Source organism: Triturus cristatus, chromosome 2_1 (assembly GCF_964204655.1).
Source record: "Triturus cristatus chromosome 2_1, aTriCri1.1, whole genome shotgun sequence".
NCBI lineage: Eukaryota > Metazoa > Chordata > Amphibia > Caudata > Salamandridae > Triturus > Triturus cristatus.
Window position 1 is genome coordinate 866507813 of NC_140581.1, and position 14169 is coordinate 866521981.

At 45.8% G+C, this 14169-nt stretch overlaps 1 protein-coding gene across 1 annotated transcript in view; it reads left to right on the plus strand.

Moving 5' to 3' along the window:
• Positions 1 to 14169, plus strand: part of ENTREP1 (endosomal transmembrane epsin interactor 1) — a 174973-nt gene that overhangs the window by 129694 nt on the left and 31110 nt on the right. Inside the window, exon 8 of the mRNA XM_085633000.1 lies at positions 999 to 1077. Within this exon, the coding sequence (XP_085489126.1) occupies positions 999 to 1077 (79 nt within the window). The remainder of the gene's footprint in view (positions 1 to 998; positions 1078 to 14169) is intronic.

The following is a 14169-nucleotide window of genomic DNA, read 5'->3' on the forward strand; positions in this document are numbered from 1 at the left end:
AAGCAGGGCTGCTGCAAAGCCTCCCCAAGATCTCAGGAGTATCGCATCGCCTTTGCCATCTTCTTTGTTATAGCTTTTGGGAACCTTATCGCAACTACAGGTACTGTTGGGCACGAGAGTGTCGCATTTTGTGCATTGAGAGTCGCATTGTGCAGGACACTGACTTTTACATCCTGGAGTACTTTCTGAAAACTCTTGAACTATCTTTAAAGTAACCTTTTTGAATTGTATGTTGGTTTTTCTGTAGTATTTGGTCTTGTGAAGTTTTTAGTAAAGATACCTTATTTTTCTAAAACTGGTGTGGAGTAAATCTGTGGTGTTTTCACTGTGTTACTGTGAGTGTTGGTACAAATACTTTACACATTGATTTGATAGCCTAGACTGCTCAGGCCAAGCTACCTAGAGGGTGAGCAAGGGTTATCTTAACAGTGTATCCCCCTTTCCCTGACTAGAAGCAAGGGTCCCTACTTGGACAGTGGTACCTACCCTGCCAACTAGAGACCCCCAGATCTAACAATGACTACAAGAATACTATAGTAAAAGATACTAAGGCATGCACATGGATTATGAGGGTATTGTCCACAATCATAATACCACAGTAAGATGAGACAGAAGGATCTCAGTCAAAATCCCTCAGTCATGAGGGTATGGGTCAGGGTCCCTCTGGTTTACAGATCTTAATCATGGAATCATGGATATGACAGAACTGACAAGATGGTAGACAAGTTTAAAAGCTATTGAAGAGGAACAGTGTGATCTTACCAATCTAGGTCTTACTCATTCAAGAGGTAAAACCTGGTAAGTTAGGGAGTGACACTTGATTTTCTAAGCACATATGTGTGTTTAGACCATGCAATTGGTGATCCGTTTGGAAGGAGGCACTTTCACAAGGTACCACCATACTAGATGGAGATAACGGTTCACGTGGGAAAACTCTTTTAACTACATAGTACTGTGTGTCTACTTATCAGCTTTTAACTGTTCTTTTCCTCTCACAGGAAGCTGCTGTCCAAATCACTAACTTGAGATCGACTAGTACTGACACATCTGAACCAACTACCATTCAGATACCCAAAGGTAACAAATAACAGAAAAGGTGCTTAATTTGTAAAATAATAAGTAGGTGCCAAAAGCTCTGCTCAGCGGTCCACGGCCGGTGCTATTAAATGTCTTTGCACCAAATACAAAGGCTGCATATTCAATGCCACTTCATCCCAAACCAGACACTCCACCATGCAAACACAGGACATATTACTCTTTATATCCATAGCGGGCCAGCAGCATTGTATTAGACTTATGTGCACTGTCTGGAAACAAGATCTACACAATCTCCCACACAGTTGACAGCTAGACGATTAAAAACCTGCATGAAAGAGTAATGACAATTACTCTGCTGTACATTTCCAATGGTATAAAAGTCACAGTGCAAACAATATCTCATTGGTACCCCAAAACACACTTCCCAAGCACTGATCATTCATAACTCATTGCCCCGGGTTTCCCTCCCCACAGCCATCACTTTTCAATGCCATTGTATCTGGGGCCAAAATCCTCCATCATTCACTACCAACCATATTGCCATTGGGTATATGAACTATCAGCCGTCAAATTGTCAGTGGTCGGAGTCAGATTCATCATTCCCCTCCAACAAAAAGGAAGTGGGTGCCCTGGGTGGGTGACTTGCAGGGCACCCACCTGTTGCTGTCTGGGCCGCGTAGATAAGGTCCCTGGGGTCAAAATTGATCGGCCCTGGGAGGGGGCCACACTGCTCCCCCCACACTTCAGTAATTAGCTGGGCTCCAGAGGATGGGATCCCCAGGGCCACAATTGGCCCGTAGCACCCCTCCCCATTGATAATGTGACAGCGCCACAGGAGATGGGGTCCCCTGGGCTGAAATTGGCCCAGGGAGGAGTGCCATGCAGCTCCCCTCAACAAATATTTATTACATAGACCCTTGGGGATGGAGTCCCTGGGGCTAATATTGGCCCGGGGAAGGGGGCTGCATATGGTGGGTGCACTGGGTGGGCTCCAGGGCACCCACCATTTAATGGGCGTGCCCCAGGGGATGGGGTCCCCAGGGCTATTATGGGCTCAGAAGGGTGGATGCATGCCCCCTTCCCCCTTTTAAATATGCAGTGGGTACCCTGGGTACCCACCTATTAATGGTCAGGTCCCTGGGGCCATGATTGGCCCTGGGAGTGGGGCTGCAGGGCCCCTGCCCCTACACACAATGGCTGGGCTGCAGTTGATGGAGTTCCCAGGGTCAAAATAGGCCAGAGGAAGGGGATTGCGTGCCCCCTTCCCCATTTACAATCTAGGAGAGCCCCAGCAGATGGGGTCCCGGGCCCGAAATACGGGCCGGGGAGGGGGGCTAAGTACCTGACCCCCCCCAAAAAATGTGGCAGACCCCGTGGGATGTGGTCTCTGGGGCGAAATCTGCATGCCCCCATCACAGGATGGCTGCTTTTGGGGGATTGGCTATAGGGCTTGGCCAAAGGCTGTGTGTGCGGCATGGGGTTGGATGCATGCTGCCAGGTCCTCTGGCCAACTCCCCACCAGGCATGGCCAAAAGCTTTGCGCAACATGGGGTTGGCTGTATATGGGAAGGCCCTGTTGCCAACCCCCAACTGCGTTGAAAAACGAAGAAATTCACTAAAAAAAACAAAGGTTACAGGGACATTATGATTACGAAATAGAATTTAAAAAACCTTACAAATTCAGTAAAAAAAAAAAAAAGGTTACAGGAACGTTATAGTTAGGGTAAGAATTTACATACATACATTACAAGATTTACATACACAAAACCGTAGAAATTCAGCAGTTATAGTTACAGTTATGTCCAGAACTGTCAGAAACTATAACTCTTGCCCTAAGGTAACTATAACGTGTGCCCTCGCCATGCATAGCTAATTACCCCACATATTACAACACTCATGACATCATTGATATTCATTGATATTATCAGTGCAACATTTGCTGTAAAACTATAAAATTATTGATGAGAAAACTGTGCATGGTAGGGGCGTGAGATATGGTTACCTTAGGACATGAGTTATAGTTTCTTGACATAACTTTAACTATAACTGCTGAATTTCTATGGTATTGTGTGTGTAAATTCTGAAACTAACTTTAAAGTCCCTGTAATCTTTGTTTTTTAAAAATATATAATATAGCCATACAGTTACAGTGCCTGTAAGCTAAAGGTGTGCTGTGAGTTTAATAAAGGTAATATTGTTATTGCTAATTTTTGTGCGTTCCGGTGTGATATGTAGGCTCAACATGCCCCTCTACATCCCACTCCACATCTATCTGGTATTTACAGACTTTACATATTTATACATTCTATTTCATTAGCTCCTGAAAATATAAAAATGGCAGAACGTGTGTAAAGCAACATGATTCTGAGGCACTTGTAACACACTTGTCAACATTAAATGTATGCTTTCATGATGTTGTTTTTGCAGGCTCCTGGAGGCAGCAGGATTGATGCTGAAGATTTTGAAACAAAGTTGCAGTTCTAATAAGCATTTGTTGCTCATTAGACAAGGAAGTTTTTTAGTGTGAATTGGCACTTTTAGATTGAACAAAAGCGAGACAGTATTTTAAGACATACAGCTAGTGAGTGAGAGCCTACATACCCCTCAGGTTGACAATAATTGGACTTGACATCCATGTGACTGTGCGCCAATGTTTGAGACTCACTTTCTTTGAGTAACGCTTTACTGTAGGGTTTTAGAATCACATACTAAAAGGAAGGGTATTTTGCAGGTGTGGGTCTCTACAACAGAGTGAGACTGCTCCGAGGTGTCAGACACAGAACCAGTGAGTGAGTCTGTGCTTTCCTGGGAGATTACTTCTCACTGCAGGTGTCAATTAAAGCATATAGAACACTCAGTTTTGCCTTCTTACCATATTGATAACATTGAATAGTAAAATGATTGCCTGTTTTTTTCCACTGCTTGTAAAAACAGTAGTAAGGGCTTCATCAAATGCAAGTTGTTATTGTAATATGCAGGACTAACATCTAAGCTTTGGTTCTGCACTGAAAGTTTCAAAACAATCAGCTAGTGAGACTCGATGTATCCCGATTTAATGAGTAATCTAAGTGCATCTCACCCAGAATGTACACGCACAATCGATCAAGCAAAAACATTAACATGCCTGTTTTTTCCATTTTTGCCACCAGAGCAGTATACCGTGATACTTGTTTTCTTATGAGAACACATGCGGTCACTAGAGGTTGTTTCCTGGTCTCCCTTCAATATTGTGATTTGCAGACAGAATGCATTAATATACTCGTTCTTTGGTTCTGCTGTCTTCCTGTATGTGAGGTATAGGGCATGGGGTACTAAAGTGGGACCCTAAAGGCTGCAACATGAATTGTGCCACCCTAAGAGACCCCTCACCAAGCACAGGCAGGCTGCCATTGCGGGCTGCGGGCCTTGGTGCACACAAAAGTGAAAACAAAATGGCACCCATCCCTGTGTGCCATGCCTACAGACACTGCATGCAGCCAGTGTAAGTCTCCCTTAAAGCAGGCCTTACATCCATAAGGCAGGGTGCACCATGCTGTATGTGTGGACATATCTGCATGAGTAGATATGCCCCTGTGCTGGTCAGTTCAATTACTGCCAGTACAAGTGACCAGGGAAGCCATTTTAAGTACACGTGCTGGACACTAGTCAAAAACAAGTTCCCCCGCTACATGATGGCTTCACTGAAATCAAAGATGTAGGAAGCATGCTCCTTATGTGATATATCAATAATCTGATATTCTGTGTAATGAGTCTAGGGGTTCCCTTATAAGTGTACATGGGCTTGCTCTAGCAATTTCAAGATGCTCTATTAAGGGTAGTGTGGTCGAGCAGCCTTAGTCCTAACCGAGAGGAGTGCAAGACATCTGCAAATAGACATAATGATCAATAAATGACACACACGACTCAAGAAGGAGATCAATATCAATTTATAAAAATAGCAAATGTATATTTAGGCATTAGAGAGAAATCATTCGGGTAAGTACGTTCTTAAATATAAATTCTTTCCAGTTCAAAAAGTGGTCACGGTGCAATTTTTGAGTTCTGCAATGTTATTCTATGGAAGGAAGTACAAGTTCTGCAACAGGTATAGTACAGTGACTTACGGGACCAATCTCCAGGAGTTAAGGTGATTGGGGGGCAAGGTCCAAGGCAGTACCAACAGTACATCAGCAGCGGCACGAGGGCGGCTGGGTTCAGAATGCAGAACAGCATCTGGAGCCCAATGTTATTCAATGGAGACCAGTCTCTGCGAAAAGAGGTTGCAGGCTCTGGCTAGGAGGGCAGTCGGGCTGAACTAACAGGCGGGCTCAGGCCTCACGATGCCCGGGGACTAGAGACACCTTTGGTCCTCTGCTCCATGGCTCGAAAGCGACTGATGCAGAGTTGTCCTTAGGCATCTGGTTTTTCCTTACCTGAGTTATTGCAGTAGAGTGGGCTTCTGTGCAGAGGCTGCAGGCAACGTTGGAGGGTCCACGAGGGATGTAACCACAATGGACTTAGGCTCTGGAGGGCTGAGGGGCCTTGATGACACCGCTGACCCACTTCGACTCTGGCTTGGAGCAACTGGTGCACGGGGGGCTTCAGTTGTCGGGTTTTGGCGGTTCCGAAGGCCTCAGAGTCCTTTCTTTTGGAGTTGCTGTGAGATGCAAGGAACAGTTCCGCTGTCCCACAGGAGGTCTTGGTTCTTTATCAAAGGCAGGCAGCCCTCCCAAGTTTCTCGAGTCAACAGCTGCAGGACCAGTCAACTTTGTCGCAGTTTTTGATGATGGATGCCGGCGGGGCTGGTACCAGGTCAGCTGCTTCTTCTGTCCTCCCTGCTTTTGCAGCTCTTTGGTGTCCTCTCTCTTCTTAAGTCATCAGGATCTCCTTCTCTGCTGCCTTGGACTCCCCATAATACTGAATTTAGGGGCCTTAGGGTAGTGTAGGTTACTAGCTAATGGGCTATTGACCTTTGGGGTCACTGCGCCCCCTATAATCCTGGCCCAGAATTCCTAAGTAGGATGGCTACTTCTGAGAAATCTTTTTCACCTCAGTGTAGCCCACCTTATGGGTGGTAGTAGCCTGGAGGTGGCACGCCTATCTGATTAGCTAATTTTCAAGTCTTTCCAGGTGCAAAGAGGGTCCTGGACAGAGTGGGGTAGCTTCCTCTCCTGTGAGGGGAGCCAGACTCACATTCCAGAGCCGGCAACTCTTTGAAGCGTGATGGCCTGGGATGGCTAATCGGCAGGTCAACCTGTGGGAGGGGGTGTTACACCCTCTTCCCAGACAGGCTTTTGTTCTTGGCCTCCTAAGAGCAGAGGTTCTCACTCTAGGAGGTTAGAACAGTGTCTCGGGTAGCAAGCCGGCAAAAACCAGTCAGGAAGCACACCAGAGGCTGGTAGGTTTTCAGAGAGCCCCACCAAGGTGCCCTCTGGGTGCATGTATTAGTAACATTATCTCTGAAATCAGTGTGGGTTTATCAATATGAGATGTGTGATACCACACATCCCTATTTTCAGTGAAGCCATCATTAAGCTGGGAAACCCGTTTTCACCAGTGTACAGCACATGTTTTTAAATGGCTTCCCTGTCCACATGCACTGGTAGCAATAGGACTGACCAGCACAGGGGTATATCTGCTCATGCAGGTATGTCCTCACATGTATTGTTCAGCACCCTGCCTTAGGGCTGACAAGCCTGCTGTAGGGGGTGACTTCCAAATATTACAAGCAATGTTAGGGGACATAGCACTCAGGGATGTGTGTCATGTTTTCCCTTTTGTCTGCACCAAGACACGCAGCCTGCAATGGCAGCCTTGCATGTGCTGGATGAGGGGTCCCTTAGGATGGCACAATTTGTGATGCTGCACTTAGGGACCCTCTTTAGTGCCTCAGGCCCTAGGTACCAGGGGTACCATTTACTAGGGACTTTCTGAGGATGGTGAAACAATTGAACATTTTTAGATAAAGAACACTGGTACTGGAGACCTGGTTAGCAGGAATCCAGTACACTTCAGCCAAAGATGCATCACATACCAGGCAAAAAGTGAGGGGGTACTGCAACAAGAACCCAGGTCGCTATAAACATCTTGTAATAATAACCCCACACTGATTCCAGTGATGGATTTATTGATACATGCACTCAGAGGGCACCTTTGAGGGGCCCCCTCTGAAAACCTACCAACTACTAGTGAGCTTACTGACTGGTCCTAGCTAGCCTGCCACCACAGATGAGTTTCTGAGACCCAGGGGTATGGGCCTTTGCTCTCAGGAGGTCAAGAAAAAAGCCTGCTCGGGCAGAGTGTATTTACACTCCCTCCCACAGGATGACTTGCAAATTAGTCATCCAAGCAGGGAACTTCAAAGAGCCCACCACCTCTGATGTGCGAATCTGGCTTTCCTCACAGGAGAGGATGCTGCCCCTCGCCCCCTCCCCCATGTCCAGGGCCCATTTGGTGCCTGGACAGGCAGGAACATTAGTAGTCTGAGAAGGCGTATTCACCTTCAGGCTAGCTCCACCCCTAAGGTGGACTACCTGACGTGAATACGAAAATCTGAAGTCTGCTATCTTTGTGATGCCAAACTTAGGAACTCTGGGACAGTGTTATGCCCACTTCCCACAGGAAGTGGTCATAGAGGGGGGCATAGTGACCCCAGGGGCAAATAGCCCATTGGCTGCTACCCTACACTCCCCTAACACCCCTAAATCCAGTATATAGGGGAGCCCTTGGCACCAGGAAATCAGATCCAGCGGACCCAAGAGAAGGAGGACTGAAGAGCCGCAAAAAGCAAGAACTGAGGAAGGAGCAACTGACTTAGCGCCAACCCTGCCAGCCTGTTTGCCCATTCCTGATAATCGCACCAAAGTCGACTCACCCTGCCAGCTGCTGAGGCTGCAAAAGCCTGAGAGGACTGCCAGCACTGCTACCAAGATTCAGGAACTCTTGTGGAGCAGCAGAGCTGTTCCCCCGTGCCCTGTAGGTACCACAAAAGTAACTATAAGGACTCCGGACCGCGTAAACCCAAGGCCGGTGAGCACTACTGCACCCGTCGCTCCAAGCCCGAGTTGAAGACGGCCAACAGTGTCTGCGTGTTCCCCCAGCCCTCCAGAGAAGAAGCCCACTTTGGCCTGCCAGGAGAGGATTCCTCGATGCCGGCTGCTGCCTCTGTGTGTAGCCGCCCCCTTAACTGCGAGTGCGCCTCAAGACACCTCTGCACCCGTTGCCCATGGACAGAGTGGAAGTGGACTGAAGGTGTAATTCATGTCCCCGAGCATCGTTAGGCCTGAGTCCCCCGGTTGGTTCAGACCAACTGGCCTCCCAGTTTAAACCTGCAGCCTCGTTCCGTCTGGACCGATCCCCATTGACTAACATTGGACACCCAACGCTGTATTGCACCTCTGCACCCAACCGCCCCAATGCCGCCCAGTGTGAGCTCTTGGTGCTGCCTTGAACCTTGCCCTTTACTCAACTTAAGTCCAGTAGAATGGTCCCGTAAGTAGCTGTGAACTAACTGTACGCAGCATTTGTTTTTCCTCCATAGGATAACATTGGCGCCTCTGAAAAGTGTCATCTTTTGTGAATTAAAAATATTTCTATCTCGAAACATACTTACCTGATTGTATTGATTCTGGTGCCTAAATATATATAAAGATATGTGTTATTTTTGTATCAATTGGTGGATCTCCTTATTGAGTCATGTGTATCATTTATTGACTTTGTCTGTATTTGCAGATGTCCAAAACCCCTCTCTGATAAGCCCCTGTCCACTTATAAGGAATACCTTGACTCTTTGCACGGTATGCCTCTTTTTGGTATACCCTATAAAGAGCCAGCTTCCTACACAAGGCAGGAAAGTCCCTCGTCAGAGTAGAGCAGAAGGTGTTATGCTGACACTTTCCTGGTGCTCCACACTTTCCCAGTGCTCCACGAGGAGGGCAGCTAGCCTCTCTGGTTCATGGGCAGTGATATGTGGGAGAGCTGCCCGTATCTGGGCCTGTATAAATCCCACCGGGTGATGAGGTGTGAAACTCCCTCTCTCCTGCCTGTGATCAATGTTAACCTGCCCAAGATAAGAGCGGTACCCCACGTCTCGTCTTGCCCACTTACACTTTCTTCATTTTGAGCCCAGTGAAAACAGCCAAGAAAATCACCTGCTGAAAGAGTAGTATTCTTGAAGGTAATGTGAGGATGCACACTCTACCATGTGCTTGGGCAGCAGGATTCCTTTGCATCTTGGTACTTGCCCTTTCCAATATGGGTTCAGAAGAAAAGAGGCATGATGCCATCATTCGAAGTGACTTACACTGCAATCACGGCTGTCTTGCCACTAACCACAAAGCTATGGCTGAAGTGAGCTGAGTCCTTGCCCCACTGTACGTGTGCTGTAATTTCAGATGATCCAAAACGTGAGTGACCCTTCCAACAAGGACAAACCTAAGAGGGTTACACCCAGAGCCACTCAATGTATTCTATTTGTTTTCACTAGAAGAGATTGCTAAAGCTGTCTACCCAGACCTAAAAGGAAACACCTATTTCTCAAGGGCAAGAAGGTCACTACACTGATGTGGGAGGCAGCCCTAGTAAAATGTAAACTTTTACTTATCCTTCATAAAGCTCTTCAGGAGAATCAGTGTGTCTACCTTTCCAAGAAGCTCATAAGATGTTAGCCTAAGAGGACCCGTTACCACCTCAGAAGGCCAATTTAATTCATTTCACAGAGTAAAACACACAACCTGAAGAGGCAGACTGCTTTATATTTGAACATTTCCTTCCAGAAGAAATGTGAAGTGAGGCTAAGTGCCTCATAATCTGTATGTCAATTTACATATTCCGTTGTATGTTGTGCTGCACACAGTGTACTACACATATTAATGATAACTATTAAAATCCACTCCACAAAGTAAATACACAAAAAATATTTGTGTTCTGATTGCCTGTACCTCCTGTAACTGCAAAATGGACCTGCATTGAGTGGACAGTCTATACCTGCACTGAAGTGAATGATAATGATGTAAACAAAATGGAACTGCTACAAATCGGAATGTTTGAAGAACTATTTCTACATTTCTGAATGGCTGCCTTTCAAGCAATCACAATTTTCATTGTGCTTAAAGGATTCCACTAGGTTACAAAGAAGCCAATCAGAATGGCGTTTGCATTCTAATTACAGACTGCCCATCACTTAACAAGCAACTCTGTAATTTTACACTGATCCACAGAGCACTAAGGAAGAGCAGTAGTCAGGCCTGCATATTTTTTTTCAATCTGTGGCGATCAAAGTTGATGTGAAAAGATGGATTTTTCTAATGGTCCACTTTCCCATTCTATGGATCAAAAATATGATTTGCCCACTTAGTGCTAATACTAGTGCCATGCAGAACTCCACAAATAATTAATACAGTCTGAATGCAGCTCATTAACTTGCTCTTTCTTCTCACTTGCAAAATGACTGCTTTGAATGAATTAAGGGAAATGAAGCCTGCTTGTGGTAATATGAACACACCAGCGGCATGTTTAGGTTAATGGAGGGGACCTGTGCCTTGATGAATGTGTGACTCCAGGAAGGGATCCCTCCCTGTGTGTGATTACTAGTTTTGAATCCAATAGCATTAGAATTTCAGTTGGACGGGCAGGTTAGACCTATTCTTACCCGTATGTATGAATGAATTGTTAAAGACAAAAACGCATATAGAGTAGGGGTATCTTTGACTGCCCTGATGAAGGCCTTAGGCCCTCTTATGAGAGATCTCATCAAGGTCAAAACATGTTGGCATAAGAGAATGGATGTTCGAGAGATATTTTCGCAGCAACATCCTCTGATGTTTTTAATCCAGCTCTATACTCAAAAATTAAGGAATAACCTGGGGTTTACACATAGGTTGTTTTACATAAGATTCTGAACCCCTTATTTGACCAGAAGAATATTTATTCTAAACTCTCTCCAAACGAGGTTGAGACCACTGGGTTGGTATCATCTTAACACGTTGGGAAGGACTGGCCTATGATGAAACATGCCAGAAAAGGGTGGGTGAGGCCTTTCCATCCAAATCTTTTTTGCTTCCTATTTGTTTCTTTAGATACAAATCTTCTATTCCAAGAAGTATGCAGGAATAGTTACTATGCTGTATGTTAGTGTGGTTTTGTTAGTCACCAGTACATGCCTGAAATCTGCGCTGGACACACATACACTGCCAGTAGAAAGCTCAACATTGCCACCACCTTGCGCAGACATGCTTTGCTGAGAATCTCAGGATTTTAACAGTCCAGTCAGCCATAAACAACTTGCTCTTTACAGAAAACAGTCTGTTTGGAGAGGTAGTAGATGAAGCTCTTCAACACATGAAAAAAGATAATAACCGCCAAAGCCATGGGAGGCCTACACTACAGTATAATGGAACATTCTGAGGAGGCATGACCCTGAGAACAACAGCCTCAAGAGGAGCCATACAACCAGAAATGACCCTCACAACCCTCAACCACCAATGGAGTGACACAGTAAAGTATACAAAAAAAAGTGATGGATGAAATGCTTGAATCAATCTCAGCCTCTGGTAATTATACTGGGCCACATACCAATGCATTGTTATATTGCACCCCATTTCACCTCAGTTTGGACCCAGTTATATGCAAATCTTTTTTAACCATGCTCCATTGGGAACATTCCAGCCCAAACTGCCAAGCCAGGTCCTCCCTGAACCAGAACACAAGCAACCCAGGACTGGTTGATCCCTAGTTATGTTCTCATCAGCCTGGTACAGCTTAGTTTCAGGGACACAATGAGTACGGGACCCACGTCTGGGCATACCCATGCCACTTAGGGTGATACATGAAATACACAAAAGGAGATGGGAGGCTGCTTGCAATAAGTCTAACCACTGGCAATAGCTTGGGGTAGCACTCCAACCCATCGTTCTTTTGCTCACCATGCCACCTCTGTTTGGACCCAGCCATTTGCAAATCAGTCTTCATCCTGCACCTCATGGGAATAATCCAGCCCAAACTGCCAAGCCAGGTCCTCCCTGAAACAGAACACAAGCAACCCAGGACCAGTTTCGCCTTAGTTATGGGCTTATCAGCAGGGTACAGCTTGGTTCCAGTAATACAGTGTGAACGAGCCCCACACCGAAAAGTAGACGAACAATGATGAATACAAGAAGAGGTGGAGGGCCTATTAAGAAAGTTATAGAGTTAGTACCCAGAACCAAAGACTCAAAGGGGTCTACGCAAACTATTTTTTGGTACCAAAACCAAACAAGGCGTTAATACCAATACTGGACCTGAGGTCATTAAAACAAGTTCATAAAGACGCTAAAATTCAAAATGACAGTGCTGCAGGAAGTCATCTGTCTGATAGGGGAAGGAGACGGCATGGCAACCATAGTCCTCAAGAATGCCTACCTACACATGCTAGTAAACAAGTGACATACAAAATTCCTCAGGTTTGTATTGAACAATACCAATTCAGAGTGCTACCATTCGGGATAAAGTCAGCTCCACGAGAGTTCATAAAATGTTTAGCTGGGGCGCAGCACACCTCAGACAAAAGGAATACATATCTACCCATATTTGGATAACTGGCGGTGAAAGGGAAGACAAGCAACCAGTGCAGGAAGAATATCAACAAGGTCATACAGACCCTACATACACTAGGGTTCTCCATCAATTACAAAAAATCATCACAGAACCCAGACATGAAGAAGATGTTCCTGCGGCCGATCTTGGATTGACAGACCACGAAAGCGAGACCAGTGGACAAAAGTGTCAAAGCAATCACAGTATAGAGTCACCGCTATGAAAAAGGGGCAACGTCTGAAAATGAAAACAGTAGAGAAAATAATGGGCATGATGGGCCTCCTGCATTCCCCTCGTGCCACACACAAGACTACATATGAGACCAATACAGAAATAAACCCAACAACAATGGCCAAAATCAACCGGACAAGGTTCAGAAAGAAATGCAATGATGGGACCTCCAAAATCTGACAGTGGGGAAACCATTCAAAACACTAACTCCTCAGTGACCATCACAATTGACAGATCCCACATAGGATGGGGAGCTCACATGGACAAGCTAAACATCAGAAGCCTCTGGAACTATGAGGAAACAGTGCAATGCATGCATGTGGTGCAATTGAAGACAGTATTCCCAGCACTGAAGGCTTTCCAGAAACATGTAACAGGAAGGGCAGTTCTGATTCAGTCAACACAACGACATTCTACTACCTGAACAAACAAGGGGTAACAAGGTCTTACCCACTATCATCTTTGGCTCTGGAGATGGGCAATAAAAGACAGAGTATCACTAATAGCAGTATACCTGGCGGGAAACTAAATTTAGAAGCGGACAGGCTATGCACAAAAGCAAGCACTACACACAAATGGGAGCTAAACCAAAAACTGCTGATTCAGATCTTCTAAATATGGGGGATTCCACAAGTAAACCTATTCACAATGCACAAGAACGTGAAATAACAACGTTTCGCATCCATGTTCTACCATCCAGAGTCACTGAGTAATGCCCTCTTGATATGATGGTCAGAGAGACTGGCTTATGCCTTTCCACGAATTCCATTGATACTGAAGGTGATTCAGAAGTGCAGACAGGAAAGTCAATGTAATCCTGATATCCCCACAGTGGGCTTGACAGACATGGTACTCAGTCCTCATGGAGATATCCCAAGGACAGTAAATCGCACTCCCGGCACACCGAGACCTGCCAGCAATACAAGGGGGGTAAGTATGGCACCCAGAGCCAAACACACTTGGGGGGCTCATTTTTGAAAGTCATCCAGTGCAGCACAGCAAGTCACCTTGCTGCGCTGCACTACATTACAAGGAAAGGGCAGGAATGCCCCGGGTCCAAGGCAATAGGGCGCATTCCTGCTTTTTCCCCTGTGCTGGAGCCATTTTGACAGTCTAGCGTCAACGCAGTTACCCTTGCACCATGGTACAAGGGTGCCTGCATTGCATGCAGGATTGTTTTTGTGCAGGAAGGGGCAGCTTCCTGCACAAAAACTATCCTGAAAGGCATATTCCTCTTTCTATGTGTAGAAAGAGGAAGCAACAAGGAGAAATAAATACATTTCTCCTCATTACACCTCTCGAGGGAAGGCGTATCTTTTTGGCGTATTCCAAGGTCTTCCAGTTCAGGTA